General features: G+C 42.5%; 1 protein-coding gene and 1 pseudogene across 1 annotated transcript; both read left to right on the top strand.

Moving 5' to 3' along the window:
- The first annotated feature begins 14,276 nt into the window (after positions 1-14,276).
- Positions 14,277-18,097, top strand: LOC115161355 (protocadherin-8). The gene is made up of 3 exons (XM_029712283.1): positions 14,277-16,868; positions 16,968-17,166; positions 17,395-18,097. The coding sequence occupies exons 1-3, from the start codon at positions 14,445-14,447 to the stop codon at positions 17,712-17,714; spliced, it is 2,943 nt and encodes a 980-aa protein (XP_029568143.1). The 5' UTR covers positions 14,277-14,444; the 3' UTR covers positions 17,715-18,097.
- A 2,374-nt stretch (positions 18,098-20,471) lies between these two features.
- On the top strand, positions 20,472-24,341 carry LOC115160564 (leukocyte cell-derived chemotaxin 1-like; annotated as a pseudogene).
- Positions 24,342-26,003: the final 1,662 nt, after the last annotated feature.

The raw sequence follows: 26,003 nt of genomic DNA, 5'->3' as shown, positions 1-26,003 counted from the left end.
CAGGGTTAGTGCGAGGAGCAGGAACAGGACATACTGGGCTGGGCAGGCGCACTTGAGACCTGATGCGTGGGGCTGGCTTTGGAGGCGCCAGACTAGTAACATACACCTCAGGGCTAGGGCGAGGAGCAGGAACAGGACGTACTGGACTGGGCTGCCGCACTGGAGGAAGAGTACGAGGAGCAGGAACAGGATACACTGGGCCATGAACCCTCACCGGCGGTCTGATGCTTGCAACTTGTAACACCAGTCCTGGCTCGATGCTGACTCTAGCATGACACCTGTGAGGAGCTTTCACCAAACGCACCGGGCTGTGTACACGTATTGGCGATACCGTGCGTATCTCCGCATAACATGGTGCTTGCTTGATCCGTCGCTCCCCATAGTAAACACAGGTGCCCCTTCGTGCCCTTTCCGCCAGTACCTCTCTCCGGAATCTTGCGTCAAGCTCCTCGCTTGATTCCTTGACTGGCTCCCTTTTTCTCCATGGCTCTCTCCTGTATGACCGGGAAGTTAGGTCAGGGCTCCCCCTGACTCAATTAAAATCCCCGTAAGTCCCCCCCAAAATCATTTTTTGGGGGGCTGCCTCCTCTCCTCCTGAAATGGAGGATATAATGACTCATACCTCCGTCGTTCCCTTTTAGCTTCCTCCAGCCCCTCCTTCGGGCGCTTGTACTCCCCAGCCTGGTGCCATGGTCCTTTACCATCCAGGATCTCCTCCCATGTCCATGACTCCAAATATTTATCCTGCTGCTCCTTCTTTCGCTGCTTAGTGGGTGGTTCTGTAACGGCCGTCGAAGGGAGTAGACCAAGGCAGGTTGAGTGCTCATAATTATTAACTTTATTTAGAACACTAAAAAAAACAAGAATAGCACGACAGCCAAACAGTACTGTCAGGTACACGAAACACTGAACAGAAAATAACCACCCACAAACACAATGACAAAAAAACCCTACTTAAATATACTCTCTAATCAGAGGCAACGAGATACAGCTGCCTCCAATTAGAGACCAATCCCAAACACTTCCAACCTAGACATAGACAACCTAGAATAAACATAGAAATAGACTAACATAGAACATAACCCAAAAACCCCGAAACACACAAACCAAACACCCCCTGCCACGCCCGGACCAAACTACAAAAACAAATAACCCCTTTTACTGGTCAGGACGTGACATGATTAACGGGCTGCTTTATATAATTAACATTTCATTCTTTATTTATTTTTCCATATTTTCTCATTGTCTCTGTGATCAAAAAATACAATTAACATTTAAATTAAATTCTTTGAGTGTCTTGATAAAGTAGTATTTTAGTATTTTGATACTTTGTGCAAGTCAAACTGCGATGCCAGTTCGATATCCGTGCCAGCCGTGACCGGGAGACCCAGGAGGCGACGCACAATTGGCCCAGCATCGTCCGAGTTGGGGGGGGTTTGGCCGGACGGTATGTCCTTGTCCCATCGCGCTGTAGCGACTCATGTGGCGGGCCAGGCGCATGTACGCTGACACAGTCAACAGGTGTATGATATTTTGTCCGACAATTTTTTGGGGGTGGATGGGTATAATTTGCAAGCAGAAAATGTACAATAGTAATATTTAAAATTACTAAATTGGGTAATTTTGTATACATTTACATCGGGCCGCTTCTGGTAAGATGCCAGCAAAGTCTGCTCAATTTAGGTAGATGAAAACGGCCCGATGTACTTGGGCCGATTCTGGGCAGTCGTTCATTCTGATTCCGGGCCGAGTCCGACACCCGATTTCGGGCCAATTCAATCAGTTCCGGCACTCACCCTGATGAGGGACACACCTGGGCCGATTCCTCATTGCTAGCTGGGAAGTATGTTCTCCATGGTTACAAGTATGTTCACCATGGCTACAACACAATTTATTTTCTATAACTGGATACAGACCCTTTTTTCAGTTTTAGACATTTACCTTTGAGTTATTTATCAAGACACACTTATCAAGAGTTATTTACAGGCGCAATTAGGGTTAAGTACCTTGCTCAAGGGCACATTAACAGATTTGTCACCTAGTCGGCTCGAGGATTCAAACCAGCATCCTTTTGGTTACTGGCCTAACGCTCTTAACCACTAGGCTACCTACCACCCCTAGCAGAGGGAGATATCACACACTGGAAATATACAATTTCTATTGTCTGGTAGATAATCTGGTAAATAATCTAGTAGATAATCTGGTAGATAATCTGGTAGATAATCTGGTAAATAATCTGGTAGATAATCTGGTAAATAATCTGGTAGATAATCTGGTAGATAATCTGGTAGATAATCTGGTAGATAATATGGTAAATAATCTGGTAGATAATCTGGTAGATAATCTGGTAAATAATCTGGTAAATAATCTGGTAGATAATCTGGTAAATAATCTTATATATGCTATGCTCTCTAGGGAAAACAGTTTATTCAAACCTTTAACCATTGCTATCTCATTCATACATGTACTGAGCAACATGAATAACCCATGTAAACAATCATCTCATTCTCCTGGAGTAGGACATATCAACAGATATATTAGGACATAACAACAGTTATATTCTCCAGGAGTAGGACATAACAGTTATATTCTGCTGGAGTAGGACATAACAACAGTTATATTAGGACATAACAACAGTTATATTCTCCTGGAGTAGGACATAACAACAGTTATATTAGGACATAACAACAGTTCTATTCTCCAGGAGTAGGACATAACAACAGTTATATTCTCCTGGAGTAGGACATAACAACAGTTCTATTCTCCTGGAGTAGGACATAACAACAGTTATATTCTCCTGGAGTAGGACATAACAACAGTTATATTCTCCTGGAGTAGGACATAACAACAGTTATATTCTCCTGGAGTAGGACATAACAACAGTTCTATTCCCTAGGACTAGGACATAACAACAGTTATCTTCTCCTGGAGTAGGACATAACAACAGTTATATTCTCCAGGAGTAGGACATAACAACAGTTATCTTCTCCTGGAGTAGGACATAACAACAGTTATATTCTCCTGGAGTAGGACATAACAACAGTTCTATTCTCCAGGAGTAGGACATAACAACAGTTATATTCTCCAGGAGTAGGACATAACAACAGTTATTTTTATAGTTATCTTTATGGTTTAAAGATCCTCAAGTGAACTGAAGATCAATTTCTCTTCCTTAATACAGTAACTGCAATACAGAATCACTACCAACCCACTGGGCTAAAACTGGTTGAATCAACGTTGTTTCCACGTCAATTCCACATCAATTAAGTGAAAACGGATTCTGAAAACTGATTGGATTTACAAAAAGTAATCAACTTAAGGGAATTTCATCATTTTTTTTCACCCGACTTTTCAGCTAAATCCAATGACAGAGTGAAATGTAAATCAAAACTAGACGTTGAACTTACATCTGTGCCCAGTGGGAAGCTCTTATTTTTAGAGCAAATTATCTTCCAATTCTGGAGTCTGGTAATGTAAATATCCTCTCCTGTATTTTCATCTCAGTGTGAGACTGTATACTGCCATGTGTTGGGGAAGAAATGGTGTCATGTGTAATTAACCAATTTTGCCAGTGATTGTGAACACCTTGTTGACATCTTCATTCCACATGAGCTGTTACTGAATATTTTTTGGGACAAATTTGCATAATTATACCTCTTCCTGCCTTCTGATGCTACTGCCTCTCATTCAGTGTTGCTTCTAGTGAGAAAAAGGAGGGAAATAGCCACATCTTTAACCCCTGTGGCAAAAAAATTAAGTATTCGTGATGAGAGTGTTTCTCCCATCTGTACCATTTTTAAGGCGCGACGGCTTCACTAAGAGGGAAGTACGCCTAAAAAATAATTGTGGATCACATATTATTGAAATCACCGGTATGTTGCTTTAGTTCTTATTGATATTTCAGCTAATTCTGGTTCAGAGTATGTGCAGATCAGCTGGCTGTTGTGTTCTGTGACATTTCCAATCTCTCCCTAGCTCAGGCCTCTACACCCACCTGCTTCAAGATGTCCACTATCATCCGCGTGCCCAAGAAAGGGGAACTAACTGAACTGAAAGACTAAAGACAAGTAGCACTCACTTCCGTCATCATGAAGTGCTTTGAGAGGCTAGTCAAAAACCATATCAGCTCCTTCCTCATCGACACACTCGACCCTCTCTAATTCGCCTACCGCCTTGACAGATCCATGGAAAACACATTTGTCATTGCACTGCATACTGCCCTTACCCAACTGGCCAAAAAGAATGCATATGTGAGGATGCTGCTCATTCCTTCAATACCATAGTGTCCTATAAGCTCATTACAAAGCTCATAGCCCTGGGTCTGAACTCCTCCCTATGCAACTGGGTCCTGGACTTCCTGACGGGCCGCCCACCACACTGATCATCAACACAGGGGCCCCACAAGGGAGTATCCTCAGTCCCTTCATGTATTCCCTGTATATCCACGACTGCGTGGCCAAACACATTTCCAACTCCATCATCAAGTAGTAGGCCTGTCGACTGTATTCTCCAAAGTAACATTGGAAGTACAAAAACAACAATATTCTCCAAGAAGCCAGACAGCCTAATGAATGATAACAGACAGTTATAACTGGTCTGTCAGAATGTACTGTCAGGTACAGGAGATGCTTTTCCATTGAGTCTTACCCCTACACCAGGAGATAGTTTTCCATTGAGACTTACCCCTCCACCAGTGTGTCGCCAGTGTTTTATGTTCATATACAATCTAGTGTTATTGTGTTTTATGTTCATATACCATCTAGTGTTATTGTGTTTTATGTTCATATACCATCTAGTGTTATTGTGTTTTATGTTCATATACCATCTAGTGTTATTGTGTTTTATGTTCATATACCATCTAGTGTTATTGTGTTTTCCACCAGGAATAGTTTCTTTGTGAGAAGGTGTTAAAGTTCACAGTTAGCCATTGTTATGTTAATGCAAGTTGAAAGTACCCAGGGCCATGCCATGACTCCAAGTGAGAGCAGGTTCTCCGGAGCCATGGGCCCAGTGAAACACGGGTGGCGGCCCACGTAGATGGAAACAGAAATGTCTGAGCCTTTAGGGTAAAATACTGGGATAAATCCTCAGTGGAAATACGTCATGATCAGAGAGTTCCCTCACAGCTCTAACGCTTTGGATTTCCCTCTGTATCGTCGTCTTACTCATCTATAATAATCACTTTGTTTATCTCTGCTGAGGGACACCTCTAACAGACACCTTGAACATTGGAAGATACGTAGCTCTCAGTACAAGCATAAAGAGAAAAAAATACATTCAATATTCAAGCACTTCATTGTCTCCAGGCTCTAGGAGAAGAATCAATAAAACATCATATCTGCACCGATCTGAATTGATGGTTTCCGATGAGGTTTGAACCACTTGTGACGGGACAACCATCTATTCTTGCACAGAACACAAAAAAACACCACCAGAGTTTCATTTTGATCTTTGAATTAATCAGTTGAGAGCTCCTTCTGAACAAAAAGTACTGATGTTGCCTTTGGGATCTGCGGTCATACGGGAATTTATGGCAAGTGTTTAAAAGCATGTTTTTGATGAATGCGTTTCAACAGCTATAATAAGCTCATAGAGACTCGAACAAACAATCTAGGGACCTTCTTATATATGTGGAGTACAAAATCCAGCTAATCGCATTGTATTGTTCTACCACATATTCTCATTAGATAAATCTCACCCCATAGAGCAGTGATGGGCACAAAAACGTTGAACTCATCTTGAGGAGCAGCAGCGGCTCGCAGGTCTACGTACCCACATCCATACCCACACATGTTGTCAGAGCAAAACGTTTCAGCCATCCTCCTCTTGACAGGGGAGAGACATTTTTGAAGTTTTAGAGTTCATTTCCCACAATTCTATTTTGCCATGGGGCGTAGAGAAAATGTTGGAGTTTTATAGCAAGTTTGCTGCAATTCTACACATTTTGCCATGCGGGAGAAAAATGTTTGCCGTTTTTAACTTCACCCTAGTCAACAGCCATTGCGATCACGTGGCGCGAAATACAAAAACCTCAAAAATGCTATAACTTCAATTTCTCAAACATATGACTATTTTACACCATTTTAAAGACAAGACTCTCGTTAATCTAACCACATTGTCCGATTTCAAAAAGGCTTTACAGCGAAAGCAAAACATTAGATTATGTCAGGAGAGTACCCTGCCAAAAATAATCACACAGCTATTTTCAAAGCAAGCATATATGTCACAAAAACCAAAACCACAGCTAAATTCAGCACTAACCTTTGATGATCTTCATCAGATGACACTCCTAGGACATTATGTTATACAATACATGCATGTTTTGTTCAATCAAGTTCATATTTATATCAAAAAACAGCTTTTTACATTAGCATGTGATGTTCAGAACTAGCATACCCACCGCAAACTTCCGGGGGAATTTACTAAATTACTCACAATAAACGTTCACAAAATACGTACATAACAATTATTTTAAGAATTATAGAATTATATTATATTCAAAGGCTGAAAGAAAAAATTTGAGAATTCTCACGAACGCGCATCTCCAGTGTCACTGTCCCCAGGCTGACCACTCACAAATTCTCCTGCTGTTCTTCGCCCAGAGACAGCAGACACCCCATTACACTTTCTGGCGGCTTTAGAGAGCCAATGGGAGCCTTATAAAGTGTCACGTTACAGCACAGATGCTGTATTTTCGATAGAGATGCAACAGAAGGACAACAAATTGTCAGACAGGGCCCTTCCTGTATGGAATCTTCTCAGGTTTTGGCCTGCCATATGAGTTCTGTTATACTCACAGACACCATTCAAACAGTTTTAGAAACTTTAGAGTGTTTTCTATCCAAATCTACTATATATGCATATTCTAGTTTCTGGGCAGGAGTAGTAACCAGATTAAATCGGGTACGTTTTTTATCCGGCCGTGCAAATACTGCCCCCTAGCCCCAACAGGTTTTAATATGATATCCGAGTGAGAGTGACTAACAAAATCAGGGGGGGCCTCCCAGTTGGTAATTCGATCATGATTACTACAGGTTTAGATAGCTAACTAGACAAATTTACCAGCCGTTAGCTGACATGGCTTATTGAGTGAGTGACATGACAAGAAAAATACTTTTGATGCACAATGAAATGTCAAAATTGCACCTTGTGTATTCTACTATTCTAACTCTCAGCAGTATTATAATTATTTTATTTTTTCCGTTTTTGGATATCGGTCTGCGAGCCTTAAAAATGGGTTTCCCATCCCTGCTGTAGAGCACTGGTTTTCAACTGGTGTGCTGCTTCACACCCGTGTGCCCTGAGGAACTCTCAGGTGTGTTTCTTCACACCGTGTGCCCTGAGGAACTCTCAGGTGTGTTTCTTCACACCGTGTGCCCTGAGGAACTCTCAGGTGTGCTGCTTCACACCGTGTGCCCTGAGGAACTCTCAGGTGTGCTGCTTCACACCGTGTGCCCTGAGGAACTCTCAGGTGTGCTGCTTCACACCCGTGTGCCCTGTGGATCTCTCAGGTGTGCTGCTTCACACCTGTGTGCCCTATGGAACTCTCAGGTGTCCTGCAAACTTTTCCTAATCCTGATTTTTTTCAACACTAACTTATAACTGTGATCTGTGGAATGTACATGGCATTTTGACTTGGGAGCATTAGTGGGGGTCAGATAACAGATTAAGAGGCAAACGGCTACATCTGTACGGTTGTTTCAAGGCCAGTATGCTCAGGCTGTTGTTACATTTAGGGCACAGATTCGCGAGACGCTATTAAAGGGGTACACACAAATGAACCATCATGAATATGGAACTATTAAAACTATGAAAATATTTAAAAGAAACCCTATTTAATCTATAAAAAAAAAATTTTGTTGAGGGAAAATAGAATGTCTGCAGTATGGATCAGATGAGATGAGGTCATTATCACAAAATAAATGAATAGGGACATTATAGGTGTGAAGCAGGAATTAAATATCCCATCAAGCAGTGCCACGGTTCAAAAAAAGGTTGGAAACCACTGCAGTAGAGAACATAACCCTCTCTTCAAAAAGTGAGAGAGAAAAAATAAAACACTACAACATTAATGTATTCAAGCACACACGTTTAAAACCATAACAAAACCCAATGGTTAAAACCCCTCTTAGCAATGTGTCTGAACGCTGCCAGAATGATGACGACAAGGCAATTATGCAGACGGATCGACAGATGTTGATGGTTACTTGGGGAAAACTAAGGACACAGCTGAGAGGAAGGCTGGAGTGACCCCATCGTCACTATGTTTCAAAAAGAGCATAAAGATCCCCATTGGGCCCTACTTCATCTGAGATGAAACGGCAGAATACTATTAAGCCAAGGAAAAGGGGGATACCTAGTCAGTTACCTAGTCAACTGAATGTATTCAACTGAAATGTGTCTCTGAATCAGAGAGGTGCTGAGGGGCTGCCTTAATCGACATCCATGTGTTCGGCGCCCCTGGGAACAGTGGGTTAACTGCCTTGCTCAGGCACAGAACGACAGATTTTTACCTTGTCAGCTCGGGGATTCCATCCATCCCTACCTTCCCTACTATAATGTTGTTAATATAAAGTAGACGGCTATCATCTATGTAAGGTGTGTTGCCAAAAGAGCAACATAAGAGTAATCGCTGCAATATTCTGAAGAACATGAATGACTACATGGACTGCTTTGACATATATTTACATCAATGCAAATACAGAACATCTGGAAAATGAAAGATTAACGTTGGTGTCAGCGAAAGGCTAGAAGAGTACCCAGATGGCTACGCTAGTAGAGGCAGAGGCAGGGCAGTCACATGGCAGGGCATGGGACGAGGCTCTGACATGGTGGGTGCAGAGGCAGGGCAGTCACATGGCAGGGCATGGGACGAGGCTCTGACATGGTGGGTGCAGAGGCAGGGCAGTCACATGGCAGGGCATGGGACGAGGCTCTGACATGGTGGGTGCAGAGGCAGGGCAGTCACATGGCAGGGCATGGGACGAGGCTCTGACATGGTGGGTGCAGAGGCAGGGCAGTCACGTGGCAGGGCCTGGGACGAGGCTCTGACATGGTGAGTGCAGAGGCAGTGAACAAAATGCAACATGGTTAAGGAGTCATTGTGTCGAAGTTCTTGCTTTAAAAAGTCTAAAGAAATGATTTATTCTGAATTCTTAAAAGCAAGAAGTGATCTCCCATTGAAGAATGAATCAGTCCAGTTGAGCTCGAAAACCGTGTGATTTCTAATCTTTTTAAAAGAATGAGAAGCTAAGTGCGTTCCACAAAATGCAGACTATCATGGAATTTCTTCAGGCATGTTATGGACCGAAGTGATTAGAGAATTTAAAATGGAAAGGCATCCCCTGAAACTCAATGCATTTACAATCCCATTAAAAATGGAATTGTGTCTGTGGGCCAACGGTAAATGTGAAATCCCTATCTTCCCTGAAACAGTTCTCATGCATTTTCCTCTTCTGCCTGGGTTCCTTTCTCTGTCTTGTTCCATCCATTCAAGGCCATGAAAAATCACAGCATAAAATGTTATTATGGGCTGGTGGAGCCATGCCGTTATATCAGGATTCACAAAATCTGGTCCGTACTTTTATGGTAAACGTCATGCAGTGGACGGCAGAGAGTTCCAACGTTTGAATTTTAAGCTGACTGAGAAGTGAAGTTGGATAAGTAACACAGCTTCCAAGATGATACAAAATATTATGATAACAACAACAAAAAATATTTTGAGTAAAGGTTGAATTTCTCTCATAGAATTTAGACATTCTTTGTTGCAAGGGAACAGGACAATTCCGGTGTCATAAGAGGGATGGAATTCACCAAGTTTCCATTCACCACAAAACAAGAATCTGTTATTGTTTCGCTTAGAAAAGATGTAAACACCCACGGAGAAATATTCTTCTCCTGTTCAATTGTCAGAGCGATCATGGTCATACCACACTGACGGCAGCAACTACCAACCCCTACCCAAGAGTAGACACACACACACACACACACACACACACACACACACACACACACACACACACACACACACACACACACACACACACACACACACACACACACACACACACACACACACACACCCACACCCACACACACACACACACACACATAACAGAGCCTATTACTTAATACTGACTAAGCCCCCCAGGTACCCATTGAAATATTTGACTGATATTAGTGACGTCCACTAATGCAACACCAGAGAGAGCCAGAGACTCTGGTATTGCTTGTTTTAAATGTAAGAGTCTATGTGCTAAGAACACCTTTAATATACCGACGCTGTTGAGTGGAACAAACTACCACAGCAACTCCAAGGAAACTTTCCAGTATGTTACCGTAAATTCCAAAGAAACTTTGGTTTAACAGTTAAACTAAAGAGCCTTTGGAATTTACGGTAACATACTGTATTTTTTTATTTTTTTTTACAGTAACTTACAGGTAACTGGCTATCAGTAAATTACTGTAAAACAACAGGATTTTGTATTTTTCAGTGTAGCGTAGCCTGATGTAATGTTTTTGCACCATGGAAAGGGGGATACCTCATGCTTTTTAATTTCATTCAAGGGGAGGGATTATCATTTATTTTTTTATCTAGTCATGTAATTAGTAATTGATGAAATGTCAATATTTCTCAGTCTTTTAGTTGCTTATTAGAGTATATATTGATGTGTGCCTGATGCCGCCCCTCATCTCTGATTCTCTGCTTGGCGCATAATATCAAGTATGACTATTGGCTATTTAGTGTAGTCTCAATCAAATGATCCATAGCCTACAAGCTACGAATCGCATGCTTGGAGAAGCACAGAGCAAAGTTATATTTCCAAGATAGCTGCTGGGATGTTGTAAATAAAACTAGGCTGCATTACACACTGCAGTGGATATTCCAACCCTGATCCTCGCCTGCTCTGCTCTTGTTGATCAAACACGTTGTGTGCTGCCTAACCAATGGCTGTGCTGTGTAGGCCTACTGTACGTTGGCAGTTCAGGAGTCAAAGGCTTCTTTCGAAAATTATTTTTGATTATAATAAATACAAAATATGTACTATCTTGTGCACAGTCTAGCCTATAGCCTATGTTCTGTTCAGCTCAGTTTGAGAAGATGATCATTTTATTTTCCTTAATTAGGCAAGCCAGTGAAGAACAAATTATTATTCACAATGATGGCCTACACCGTCCAGACTCGGATGACGCTGGGTCAATTGTGCGCTGCCCTATGGGACTCCCAAACATGGCTGGTTGTGATACAGCCTGGATTCGAACTAGGGTGTCTGTAGTGACACCTCTAGCACTGAGATGCAGTGCCTTAGACCTCTGAGCCGCTTAAGGAGGACTGGAGGACAACTTTGATAGTTTTCTACTAATTAATTGATTTTATTAAAAACAATATTTTAATGACCACTTTAAGCCATACACTCCAGAGAGCTGGGCTTTACAGAAGAGTGGCCAGAAAAAAAGAAGCAAACATGTTTGGTGTTCGCCAAAAGGCATGTGGGAGACTCCCCAAACATATGGAAGAAGGTACTCTGGTCAGATGAGACTAAAATGTAGCTTTTTGGCAATCAAGAAAACGCTATGTCTGGCGCAAACCCAACACCTCCCATCACCCCAAGAACATCATCCCCACAGTGATGCATGGTGGTGCAGGGACTGGGAAACTGGTCAGAATTGAAGGCATGATGGATGGCACTAAATACATGGAATTTCTTGAGGGAAACCTGTTTCAGTCTTCCAGAGATTAGAGATAGGGACGGAGGTTCACCTTCCAGCAGGACAATGACCCTAAGCATAGTGCTAAAGCAACACTCAAGTGGTTTAAGGGGAAACATTTAAATGTCTTGGAATGGCCTAGTCAAAGCCCAGACCTCAATCCAATTGAGAATCTGTGGTATGACTTAAAGATTGCTGCTCACCAGCGGAATCCATCCAACTTAAAGGAGCTGGAGCAGTTCTGCCTTGAAGAATGGGCAAACATCCCAGTGGCTAGATGTGCCAAGCTTATAGAGACATACCCCAAGAGACTTGCAGCTGTAATTTCTGCAAAAGGTGGCTCTACAAAGTATTGACTTTGGAGTGGTGAATAGTTATGCACGCTCAAGTTTTCAGTTTTTTGGCCTTATTTCTTGTTTTTTTCCCAATAAAAAATATTTTGTATCTTCAAAGTGGTAGGCATGTTGTGTAAATCAAATGATACAACCCCCCAAAAAATCTATTTTAATTCCAGGTGCTAAGGCAACAAAATAGGAAAAATGCCAAGGGGGGGTGAAAACTTTTGCAAGCCACTGTAAGTACTTCACACCACTGCCTCCTGGTACTAATTGCTGATTGCCTAGGAAAGAAGAAACCACTCCCCCCAATACATCTACTGATTACAAAAAAAACAACAGTCAAATTGCCCTGCCCCTTAATCCTGGTTGATGTGTCAACAATCTTCTGCAAGTTATGAACCGTCAGCAGTTCACACACCAAGTAGGACACTGGGAAGACAGGCAGCACTTAAAGTAGATGTCCCTAGCACTTTTGACATTCTCTCACTGGGTTAAGCCACGGAAGAAGAGTAGCCAGCAGTTAAAGTTGACTTTTTTCTGTGTCGGTAGGCCTTCTCTGTCTGTGGTGGACAGGTAGACCTAACGTTTGAAAGTACCATGCTCAGATTCCTAATGACGTCCCAGATTGAATTATTTTCACAAAGGGATAGCTTCGTTGAAAAGAAGACACACTGATTTGGCATTGGAGAAATACGATAAGAAGAACACATGTCTGTCTCTCTGTCGGTTGTTAGCCTGTAATTTTGGTAATTTGTGTGGTATTAAAAAAGATTCTGCAAACATGATGATAGATTCAAACAATGTTTTTACTATGAAGGAGATCTTTGCACCCCTACTGTTGTCCACAGTGGTCTGCAAACTCACAACCTTCTGTGTTGTGACAAGGTAGACAAGATAGGGGTACAGAAGATAGCCCTATTTGGTAAAAGTCCAAGTCCATATTAGGCAAGAACAGCTCAAATAAGCAAAAAGAAACGACAGTCGATCATTACTTTAAGACATGAAGGTCAGTCAATCCGGAAACGTTTCTTCAAGTGCAGTTACAAAAACCATTTGGCGCTATGATGAAACTGGCTCTCATGAGGACCGCCACAGGATGGGAAGACTAAGAGTTACCTCTGCTGCAGAGGATAAGTTCATTAGATTTACCAGCCTCAGGAACTGCATGAATCAGGCCTTCATGGTCAAATTGCTGCAAAGAAACCACTACGAAAGGACACCAATAAGAAGAAGAGACTTGCTTGGGCAAAGAAACACGAGCAATGGACATTAGACTGGTGGAAATCTGTGAGACGCAGAGTAGGTGAACGAATGATCTCTGCATGTGTGGTTCCCACTGTAAAGCATGGAGGAGGAGGTGTGATGGTGTGGGGGTGCTTTGCTGGTGACAATGTCTGTGATTTATTTATAATTCAAGGCATACTTAACCAGCATGGCTACCACAGCATTCTGCAGCGATACGCCATCCCATCTGGTTATGGCTTAGTAGGACTATCATTTGTTTTTCAACAGGACAATGGCCCAACACACCTCCAGGCTGTGTAAGGACTATTTGACCAAGAAGGAGAGTGATGGAGTGCTGCATCAGATGACCTGGCCTCCACAAACCCCCGACCTCAACCCAATTGAGATGTTTTGGGATGAGTTGGACTGCGGAGTGAAGGAAAAGCCACCAACAAGTGTTCAGCATATGTGGGAAAGCCTTGAAGACTGTTGGAAAAATGTTCCTCATGAAGCAGGTTGATAGAATGCCAAAAGCTGTCATCAAGGCATAGGGTGGCTACTTTAAAGAATCTCAAATGTAAAATATATTTTGATTTGTTTAAAAAAAAATAGGTTACTACATGATTCCATATAGTACAATGTATAAAATAGTAAAATAAAGAAAAACCCTTGAATGAGTATGTGTCCAAACTTTTGACTGGTACCGTATAACATTTGTTTTTACCAGTGGGTGCTGCACCACCCTCAGCACCCTACTTCTCCCGGCTATGCCTGTACATACACATTCAAAGCCAGTGCAAAACTTGACTCCAAGCAATCCAAATCTTTTTTATTTTGCTGCTTGAGCTCTATGCACATTGAAAACAGGCTTAGAGGTCTTTCATACTGCCTGCCTATTTTTAATTCTAAAGCGGTGGGATTGGTCACACTTCGTCTCATTAGCATGGGGAGCTGTGGGTTATAACTCTTCCGCCACGGCAGGATGTGAAGCTGTGTGGAAGAAAAGCGGGAGGCAACAAGCGCGCCTGCTTGACTTTCAGCACAGTTCAGAGAAGCTGATGTTGGTACTGTTGAGAGGAGGCATTTTCACCATTTGAGGTGATCTAATCTGTTTAGTAAAAGTGAAGCGGCTTGGCTCTGTAAAACTAACCAACTAACCTGCGGGCTTTGAAAATGATGCGTGGCATTTTAACAGGTTGGCATCGGTGGATTTTTGGATTCATAACACTACAAATGTTATTTGTGTCCCTGGCTCAGTCTGAGGGAAATACTCTGAAATACCAGACTAACGAGGAGCGAAGTCCAGGAACAGTGATCGGAAACCTGGCCAAGGACATGTCCTTGAGTCGCTCTTTTAGCTCCAAGACTAATTTTAGAATGATGAAACAATTCAACAATTCTTTTATCAGGGTGAGAGAAACCGACGGGGAGCTTACTGTCGGGGAAAGGATTGACAGAGAGAGAATCTGCAGGCACACTTTACAGTGTCTCATCACTTTTGATGTTGTCAGTTTTTCAAAAGAGAGGTACAATTTGATTCATGTCGAGGTGGAGGTAAAAGACATTAATGATAACTCTCCGGAGTTTCCAAACAAGGAATCTACAGTGGAGATCTCTGAAAATGCTGATGTGGGGTTCCGTATTCCTTTGGACCCAGCCGAGGACGCAGACGTCGGATCAAACTACATCCAAAGCTATCAAATTTCTGTCAACAGTCATTTTTCCATTGATGTGCTTTTGAGAGCAGATGGGGTTAAATATGCGGAGTTGGTGCTAATGAAAGAGTTAGACAGGGAGACTCAGTCATCTTATGCGATGGAGCTTATTGCAACCGACGGAGGAAACCCATTTAGCTCGGGTTCAACAAAAATAACAATAAAAGTGACAGACTTTAATGACAACCGTCCTGTTTTTGACCAGAATAATTTCTCGGTCACTTTGCCCGAGGACGCACCGGTTGGATTCGTTTTATTGGACTTAAATGCAGTTGATCCAGATGAGGGTTTAAACGGAGAGGTGGTCTATGGGTTCGGAAAACAGGTTTCTGCGGAGATCCGAGCACTTTTCGAAGTGTACAGTAAATCCGGGCGCCTAACGCTCAAGAACCCAGTGGATTTTGAGACCAAGAAAACATATGAGTTAGACGTGCAGGCGACTGATCTAGGAGCCAACCCGATCCCCGCCATCTGTAAAATAATAATTAATGTCAAAGACGTTAATGACAATGCCCCAGAAATCAGTATTACGCCAATGACCTCCATCTCAACAGGCATCGCGTATATCAGCGAGACCGCAGAAAAGGACAGCCTAGTGGCGCTGATCAGCACCGCGGACAGGGACTCGGGCGTTAACAGCCAGGTCCATTGCACCTTATATGGGCACGACCATTTCAAACTTAAACAGGCCTATGAGGACAGCTACATGATTGTTACCGCAGCAGCCCTGGACAGGGAGAAGATAAGCGAGTACAATTTAACTGTGATGGCTGAAGATTTCGGGTCACCTCCATTGAGAAAAATCACACAATACACCATAAGGCTAAGCGACGAGAATGACAACGCCCCACACTTTACTAAACATGTCTATGAAGTTTCTGTGGTTGAAAATAATGCACCAGGGGCATATATTACAACTGTTGAGGCCAGAGATGCAGACTTGGGGACTAATGGCAAAATTACATACAGACTATTAGACAGTGTTATAATGGGATCACCTGTCAACACGTTTGTATCTCTAAATGCAATCTCTGGTTCAATATATGCACTGAGAAGCTTCAACTATGAAGTCATGAAACATCTGGAGGTACACGTCCAGGCAAGTGATGGGGGCTCACCCCAGCTTCAGAGCAGTGCCATCATCAATCTAAAAATAGTTGATCAGAATGACAACTCTCCGTCCATCATAGAGCCCGTCCTTAATAAGGGATCTGCTGAGGTTTTCCTGCCCAAACATGCACCTGCAGGTTATGTTGTAACCCAGATAAAGGCCATGGATGCTGATGAAGGCATAAACGCACAGCTGTCTTACAATATCACAGAGGGGGGACACTTGGGTTTCTCCATTAACAAGGTTACTGGGAAGTTACATGTGAGTTGTGAGCTGAACTACGACCTGTCTGAAACACTGAGAGTCCTAGTGGCTGTCAACGACAATGGAACACCTTCTCTGACCTCCACAGCCACTATACACCTCACTCTCATCGAAGGCACCCCTCCCAGTGTTCCCGCTATGGTCCAAAACGACAGCGAGGAAGTCTTTGAATGGGACATGTCCATAGCTATTATCATTGCCTTAGCAGGGAGCTGCTCCCTCCTCTTGCTAGGCATCATTCTGATCACTACCACCTGCAGTCGACACAAACGGGAGAAGAGAGAGGCGGGATGCAATGACAAAGTAGACATACAACATGTGGAGAAGGGGGAGAGCAGTCATATTGATTCATTGATCACCAACCACAAAAGCAATGTGTTTGATGTACACCCTTTTCCTGAGGAAGCACTGTTGGCCTCCAGCAACACAATAAAAACAGCCCCAGGTGATGGCAGACAAGAACAAGAGTGTGACTTTGACAATGGGATAATGGAGAGTAAATTAGAGGTAAGTCGTTGTGACTCACTGTATGGATTGGCTGTTTTGTTGTAGTTTTTTCCCCCATCACAACTTCCATGTGTGAGTATTGTGTTTGCCTCTTCACAGGGTTATTCAACACTGCCCGGTTATAGGAAAGAAACCCTCCGACCCATAACCATATGGAAGGGCAACTCATTCACAACCATCTCAGCCAGAGATCCTCAGTTCAGTGGGAAGGACAGTGGGAAAGGAGACAGTGACTTTAATGACAGTGACTCTGACATCAGTGGAGATGGACACAAAAAAGACTCCCCACCAATAAACAGTAAGTACTACTAATCAATCACAGGATGTTCATGTGATTTTAGACACGGTGATGACACATTATTAAAAAAATCCATAAAAGGCATCACCCTCTGTGTTGTTCTCAAGCTTTTTATGGTCAGATATTAAATGATAATGGTGTTTCATAAAATCCAGGCTATTAAACCCCAACATATGCAGCCCGGTTCACCAAGGGCTAACAGTTTTGGTTGTTGTGTTGTTTCCACAGGTCTCTGGGCCTGCACCAGTGAGTGTAAAATCCTAGGCCACTCAGACCGATGCTGGAGCCCCTCAGCCTCTAGACCCAACACCAGCCTCTCCCACGGACCACACCTCTCAACCTTCTCCAAGACAGCCTCGTTGCCACGGAACACTCTGCAAAGAGACACCTACTACCAACAGGCTCACCTACCCAAGACCAACGGTCTGCAAAGCGTCTATGAAAAAGTCCAGCACCAAGAATTTGATTATATTCTGGTTTGTCCACCAACACCAGCCAGGATACTAGAGACTGGTGAGATATCCCTCCCGGAGTATGGACACTCTTAAATGAAATGGACAATAATCAAAGCTAATGTAATGTGTAATATGCATCTTTATATACTGTATAGGCTATTGTTTCAATGGTATTGTTACGGTAAGTGTTTTGTGTGATTGTTCCCATATACTGTGTACTGTATGACTGTTTATTGTATAATGTGTCATATGCAAGATTTTATAAATGAAGAATATATTTTTTCATAATGATTCAATGTAAACTGTATTATAAATTTGAAAGAGCATGTTTGAAGTTGTACTATTTAAAAGCATGGCCATTGGACCTTCAGGCTGAAAGGACCCTTTGTCAAGTGGGAAACAATCAGTATCAAAATATGAACATGTTTGTAGTAAATTTTGTCACTAAGTCGCACAAATAAATATTTGAAACCAAATTAATGTTCTGTATGTAAAAAAAAAGACAGCTTAAATACATTCATTTTGTTTCATTGAGTGAGAAATCAGCTCATGCAGTAGGTTACGACAGGCAATATAATGCCTGATAGCAACGTTAAGTTACATTGCAGTTACGTTACATTGCTTAACTTCATCCAAATAAGATAAGGCATGATTTCAACAGAGGTTGCAACTTAGAAAAGCTAAATGACCAACATGTCGGCTGTATGGTGCTGATCCTTGTCTAATAAGTCTCAGAGGCATGACTCTATATAGGATGACTCTATATAGGATGACTCTATAGTTATTACCTCTGAGGGAGCAGGATGACTCTATATAGGATGACTCTATATAGGATGACTCTATAGTTATTACCTCTGAGAGAGCAGGATGACTCTATAGTTATCACCTCTGAGGGAGCAGGATGACTCTATAGTTATCACCTCTGAGGGAGCAGGATGACTCTATATAGGATGACTCTATAGATATCACCTCAGAGGGAGCAGGATGACTCTATAGTTATCACCTCTGAGGGAGCAGGATGACTCTATATAGGATGACTCTATAGATATCACCTCAGAGGGAGCAGGATGACTCTATAGTTATCACCTCTGAGGGAGCAGGAACGGCTCTATAGTTATCACCTCTGAGGGAGCAGGATGACTCTATAGATATCACCTCTGAGGGAGCAGGACGGCTCTATAGTTATCACCTCTGAGGGAGCACGATGACTCTATATAGGATGACTCTATAGTTCTCACCTCTGAGGGAGCAGGACGGCTCTATAGTTATTACCTCTGAGGGAGCAGGATGACTCTATATAGGATGACTCTATTATTATCACCTCTGAGGGAGCAGGATGACTCTATAGTTATCACCTCTGAGGGAGCAGGATGCTCTATAGTTATCACCTCTGAGGGAGCAGGATGACTCTATAGTTATCACCTCTGAGGGAGCAGGATGACTCTATATAGGATGACTCTATAGTTATCACCTCTGAGGGAGCAGGATGACTCTATAGGATGACTCTATAGTTATTACCTCTGAGGGAGCAGGATGACTCTTTAGATATCACCTCTGAGGGAGCAGGATGACTCTATAGGTATCACCTCTGAGGGAGCAGGATGCTCTATAGTTATCACCTCTGAGGGAGCAGGACGACTCTATAGTTATCACCTCTGAGGGAGCAGGATAACTCTATAGATATCACCTCAGAGGGAGCAGGATGCTCTATAGTTATTACCTCTGAGGGAGCAGGATGGACATAGGGACTGGCTAGACATTTAATCACATGAAATTCCAATGTAAGGTTTTGGAGACTGACATTCTTCTGATCCCTAATAAGCCATGCCTGATTAGAAGGCCAGATGAATCCAACCTCTGACAGTGTCGGTGTAGCCCCAACGTCACTACAATGTAATGACCAGGGGCCAGCTAGGGTAGCTTGAACCAACTTGTTACAAAGCAAGATTATTACCTCCTGTGCCATAAAGGTCAGGACCTCTTGGCCGAAGCTGTGGGAAACTTTAGCCTACCAGGGATTACTTATCTGTACTTCTTGTGGATTCATTACATGAACACTTGTGACAGTAACATCCAAGTTTATCTCATTAGTGCAGCCAATTAAGAACTGACATACTAACCCTATGCCAAAACAATTATAAAAAGTGATTGCCTGTAGCCTAGCTGTTGTCTTTAACCTCATGCTTCAACTTGTTGAACTACATGAACTGTAAAACAAACCATCAAAGAACACCATGTTGTGAAGACTTGATATAAATTCACTGCAATTCCGTTTTGCTGCCAAAGCACCATTTCCTCATCTACCTTCATTTCTCTTGCCCTCCGCCAGTGGCACGTCACATCACTCACAATGAAGTTTTGAAACTGGACCTGTGGCCATTTTGACCAACATAATCAACACCGGTGGCCATTATACAGATGGCATCATGGGCAAGACATTTCACAGGATTTTCAACAACACCTACCATCTGTGTGACGACCCCGCCCACTCTGTCTGCCGAATTCTTTCTCTTTGCTCTTCTTTTCCTTATTAGGATGTCGGTGGGCGGAGCCGGGAGGGTCGTCAGTGACATGGGACACACCTGGGCGTGTCCCGGGATAAATACACCTCTTCCCCATTCATTGAGGAGACTCTCTCCATGCAGACACACTGTTGGATGTGACAATTTTTTGTGGCCGTTTTGTTTGTTTTCTTTGGCATCTTTCAACACCCCTCATTATCACATCTATGCATGTAACCACTCAGTTACACTACTGACTACATACACCACTGTTTATTGTATATAGGTTACTTCAGTAATTAAATATATTTTTGTTATTCCTTATCTCCACGCTGTCTCTCTTTCTGTTATGGGCTTCGAGCCGGTTCGTGACACCTGTAAGTAGCCTAAATGCAATAATTCCAATACATTTTCCTGGGTGTTGTAGTCTATTATATTATTTTGAGATTTGCGAAGTTTGAATTGCAAAGGAAATATGATTTTCTCGTGGGGTTTTGATATTGACTGTGTGCATTGTTGCTCACTTAGCATTCGGACCTTTCTAAAGGCATGCATTATCAACGCACAAGGCGAGACCCAGATGCAGACACAGGAGGCAGATGGTTGGAGTCTTACAATGTTTATTAATCCAAAGGGGTAGTCAAGAGAATGGTCGTGGACAGGCAAAAAGGTCAAAACCAGTTCAGAGTCCAATAGGTACTGAAGGACAGGCAGAATCAAGGTCAGGGCAGACAGGATGATCAGGCAGGGAGGAAAGTAGTCCAGAGTCAGGCAGGGGTCAGAACCGGGAAGACTATAAAAAGAGAATAGAGAAGGAGTATGGGAAAAACACGCTGGTTGACTTGACTATCATACAAGACGAACTGACACAGAGAGACAGGAAACACAGGGATAAATACACTGGGGGAAAAAAGCGACACCTGGAGGGGGTGGAGACAATCACAGGAACAGGTGAAACAGATCAGGGCGTGACATACAGTTCGTCGGCTGCGAAGCCTCCTGTTGCTGTTGGTTGTCTCTTGAGATTTGGGGTTGCGGCTCTCGTCGCCGGGGCAGTGTCGATGCTTTGCGGATCCATTGGAGCTTTTTACCTTTGGAAAGTCAGTGACAAAAATGTAAGTCTTAATTTATCCTTCATGTGCCTCAATATGGGTCATTTTATTATGTCATTTACAGTTTAAAATGAAGACGAGACAGGTAAATCTACCTCAACGTCAGGTGGGAGATTTTCAATGGCCTACCTTTAACCCTGGGACCGAGTGGTATGCTGCAGTCGCTGCACCTTTTTCAGTGTCAAGCACAGTAGAAAATCAAAAAATATAATATCTTAGTTAACAAATCTCTGCATAATGTCTATCATTCATCATAAAACAACTATGCAATGTATCTAATATAGCCTGGCAGTGGATGGTGTGTTGGACATTGGAAATTACATTTGGATTTGCTGGTCGGAATCTTATTAAACATCTGTTAAATAATTACATTATTTCTATACCAACCTATTGAATTTCACATTAGAATCACATAGCTTTGATGTGAATATTTTGGGCATGTAACTCAGGCCTGGTGGTGGTGACTGTCTCATTATAGATACTTGAATATTTATTTATGTAATAATGGGCTCACCTGTAGGGCAAAACATCTCAGGATAGATCCATGTCAAGGCCCTGCTGCCCTCCCTCTGAGACGTTCTATTCAAATCAGCTATGTGATTGGACTACACATCATACGGTCTTTTAAGTGCTGCACAGGAGAACACAAGGAGGGAAGCAGTTTGAAGTATTGTGTCATGGCAGGACCTTGCAGTGAATATTATTGTTAGATAGCTAGAGATATGGCAGGAGGCTATTGGAATTGTAGGTTTGGGTTCTACAACTAGGGGTTTTGACCATGTGTAGCTGATAGCTGGCAGTTAGATGTGTTTACTGTATGTATTATGCATAACCTTGAATATCCCTGTAACTTTCCATTTTTTTCAATCTCATTAGGTGTACAATGTACATTACAGTATGAGTGTCAATGGAAAGGTGGAGGAGGGATCCATGGAAATCGTTTCCAATAATAATCTGGAAAAGTTCCAAACTGGAAGTGAGTAGAAATGACGAGGCGTTGGAGATTCATGACTTTCATACTGTGAAGTTGTCCTTTTTTTCTCTTCGAAGTAGTTCAACTGAGAGTTGGCATGTGTAGCAAAGTTGTGAGTGTAAATATCCCATCTCTGTGACTCCTGATTCAGGGAATTACAGGAATTCAGTTCTCTGGAGGGAAGAAACATTATATTAAATCTCAAATCAAAACATTCCAGAGGTCAAGACGCTCAACAAGGAGTCACTGATGTTTGACCTGGTACCGTGAGCTTTACTAAACATAACTAAAACATAATGTTATAACTGAACATATTACTAACTTTATGCAAAGGTATAGACCCCCCCCCCCCCCTTCTGTTTTAGATACTCAAGGACATGTCAATAATCCATTAGTCGATTGGGCTTTACAGAAACAAATTGATTTTGAAATGGAATGACAATTTAATGCCAATTGATAAGCTTGTGTACATAATGTAGGAGTAATGGCCTGATGAGGTGTATTTCGCCCAGTCAGGAAGACGAAATAATGCCAGTGAAGTTTGACAAGAAGTCTCTGATCTGGGTAGCTGCTGACCGGCCCCTGAAGACCAGCAGCTTCCTCAGCACCAAGGTCCTGGACCTCTGTGGAGACCTGCCCATCTTCTGGCTCCAACACACATATCCTAAAGGTTCCTCTCTCATGGCTCCTGCTATTCACATGGCTTAGTCATAGAATAAGAACCAGCACAAAGTTAGATGTACTGTAGAACAATAGTTAGTTTTTCTAGAATGTGAAAGAGATATAGTTGTTACATAACGAGATTTTAGATTGTGATAGAGATATTCAGGTAACTGATTATAGATTGTGATAGAGGTATTCAGCTAACTGAGATTATAGATTGTGGTAGATATATAGTTGTTATATAATGAGAATATATATTGTGATAGAGATATTCCGGTAACTGAAATAATAGATTGTGATATAGATGTTCAGGTAACTGAGATTATAGATTGTGATAGAGATAAAATTGTGATTTAAAGAAATTATAGATTGTGATATAGATATTCAGGTAACAGATTGTAGATTGTGATGGAGATATTCAGGTAACTGAGATTATAGAGATTCAGGAGCGGCGACGGAAACTGCGTTTTACACCACCATCAACAAAACACCAAATCACGGAATTTCTCATCGACAAATGATGTCACATCCCTCCAATAGAGTTCTAGACACTTGTATAATCTATGCCAAGGTGCATTGAAGCTGTTCTGGTGGCTCGTGGTGGCCCAACGCCCTATTAAGACACTTTATAGTGGTGTTTCCTTTACTTTGGCAGTTACCTGTAGTTATTATACAATGAGTTGTGATAGAATGTACAGTTTTACATTTTAGTCATTTAGCAGATGCTCTTATCCAGAGCGACTTACAGTAGTGAATGCATACATTTCATAGATTTTTTCCGTACTGGTCCCCCGTGGGAATCAAACCCACAACCCTGGCGTTGCAAACACCATGCTCTACCAACTGAGCCACACGGGCACCAACTAGTTACCTGTAGTTGTTATAGAATGAGATGTGATAGAGATGTGACCGGAGTGTTGTTGTAGAACAGGGAATCCTCATTTACAGTAGAACTGTCCTGATCATCCACCTAACCGTAAACACAGACCAGTCAGTGAGCTGTAAACATTATTTACATGCTTTTACCATTCCGATTTGTGTTTCAAAAGTTACTGAGACACCCTGAACACACTCGAGGTATTTGGAGATCTAAACAAAAGCGCACTACTGTCTTACATTACAAAAAAAAAATAATGATCTTGAAATATGCAAGGAATCCTTGATATCATTGTAACTAATTCAATTATTCAGCACGACTGAGCAACACCGAGTGTCTGTAGAATTGTGCTCGGAGGACATGTGTGGTGTCTAGTGGTTGTTGACCCAATACCCATGCCTCCTGTGGCTGCCTGGAACAGATGGAGAGAGGAGAACGAGAGACACGTAGAGAGCCAAGCGTCAGTTTGACATGGAGGAGTTTGAGGCAGCTGCTGAGGAGAAGAACACAGTAAGTCATGCAGAGAATAGCACCTCCGAGCAGGAGGAGGAGGAGGAGGAGGAGGAGGAGGAGGAGGAGTCCGTGGGCTCATAATCCACTGGCTCTACCAACAACCCAGAAAACCCTACCATGTAATACTGAGAATATTGTATACTTTAAAGAGGAGTTGTTTTCTTCAAGCTTTGATTTGATTTTAGCCCCCCCCCCCCCCCGGTTTTCTTTGTAAGACACAGTACTTCACTGAATGGTGAGTTTGGAGGTCTGTGTGCTACAGTAAGTGATCTGTGCAAAACCACATTCAATGATCACAAAATTAGTTGTAATTGGGTGGGTAGGTGTTAGATGGACAGCAGTAATCTAAAGTCACTAGCAGTAGGTGATAACAGACACCCCATGTTTATGACCCTGTGTTTCACAAACTGAAGTGAAAATCATTACCCCCTTAGACACTGCATGTTGAATAAGGCACATTAGAACCGTGGGCTATGATTCAGCTCGTTAGAACCGTAGGCTATGATTCAGCTCGTTTGAACCGTGGGCTATGATTCAGCTCGTTAGAACCGTAGGCTATGATTCAGCTCGTTTGAACCGTGGGCTATGATTCAGCTCGTTAGAACCGTGGGCTATTATTCAGCTCGTTTGAACCGTGGGCTATGATTCAGTTCATTAGAACCGTGGGCTATGATTCAGCTCCTTTGAAACCGTGGGCTATGATTCAGCTCGTTAGAACCGTGGGCTATGATTCAGTTCATTAGAACCGTGGGCTATGATTCAGCTCCTTTGAAACCGTGGGCTATGATTCAGCTCGTTAGAACCGTGGGCTATGATTCAGTTCGTTAGAACCGTGGGCTATGATTCAGTTCGTTAGAACCGTGGGCTATGATTCAGTTCGTTAGAACCGTGGGCTATGATTCAGTTTGTTTGAAACCGTGGGCTATGATTCAGCTCGTTTGAAACCGTAGGCTATGATTCAGCTCGTTTGAAACCGTGGGCTATGATTCAGTTTGTTAGAACCGTGGGCTATGATTCAGTTCGTTAGAACCCTGGGCTATGATTCAGTTTGTTAAAACCGTGGGCTATGATTCAGTTTGTTAGAACCGTGGGCTATGATTCAGTTTGTTTGAAACCGTGGGCTATGATTCAGTTTGTTAGAACCGCGGGCTATGATTCAGTTTGTTTGAAACCGTGGGCTATGATTCAGCTCGTTTGAAACCGTAGGCTATGATTCAGCTCGTTTGAAACCGTGGGCTATGATTCAGTTTGTTAGAACCGTGGGCTATGATTCAGTTCGTTAGAACCCTGGGCTATGATTCAGTTTGTTAGAACCGTGGGCTATGATTCAGTTTGTTAGAACCGTGGGCTATGATTCAGTTTGTTTGAAACCGTGGGCTATGATTCAGTTTGTTAGAACCGCGGGCTATGATTCAGTTTGTTTGAAACCGTGGGCTATGATTCAGCTCGTTTGAAACCGTAGGTTATGATTCAGCTCGTTTGAAACCGTGGGCTATGATTCAGTTTGTTAGAACCGTGGGCTATGATTCAGTTCATTTGAAACCGTGGGCTATGATTCAGTTTGTTAGAACCGTGGGCTATGATTCAGTTCATTTGAAACCGTGGGCTATGATTCAGTTTGTTAGGACCGTGGGCTATGATTCAGCTCGTTTGAAACTGTAGGCTATGATTCAGCTCGTTTGAAACCGTGGGCTATGATTCAGTTTGTTAGAACCGTGGGCTATGATTCAGTTCGTTAGAACC

The sequence above is a fragment of the Salmo trutta genome, chromosome 24, assembly GCF_901001165.1.
Source record: "Salmo trutta chromosome 24, fSalTru1.1, whole genome shotgun sequence".
NCBI classification, from domain to species: Eukaryota; Metazoa; Chordata; class Actinopteri; order Salmoniformes; family Salmonidae; genus Salmo; species Salmo trutta.
The sequence above is the reverse complement of the archived record's forward strand: the minus strand, read 5'-3'. Positions and strand labels throughout refer to the sequence as shown.

What these genes read in the sequence shown, in the direction of transcription:
- LOC115161355 (XM_029712283.1), top strand. Translation starts at nt 14,445, where the DNA reads ATGATGCGTGGCATTTTAACAGGTTGGCATCGGTGGATTTTTGGATTC. An exon ending in TAATGGAGAGTAAATTAGAG is followed by an intron (nt 16,869 to 16,967) that starts GTAAGTCGTTGT and finishes GCCTCTTCACAG; the next exon opens with GGTTATTCAACACTGCCCGG. An exon ending in AGACTCCCCACCAATAAACA is followed by an intron (nt 17,167 to 17,394) that starts GTAAGTACTACT and finishes TTGTTTCCACAG; the next exon opens with GTCTCTGGGCCTGCACCAGT.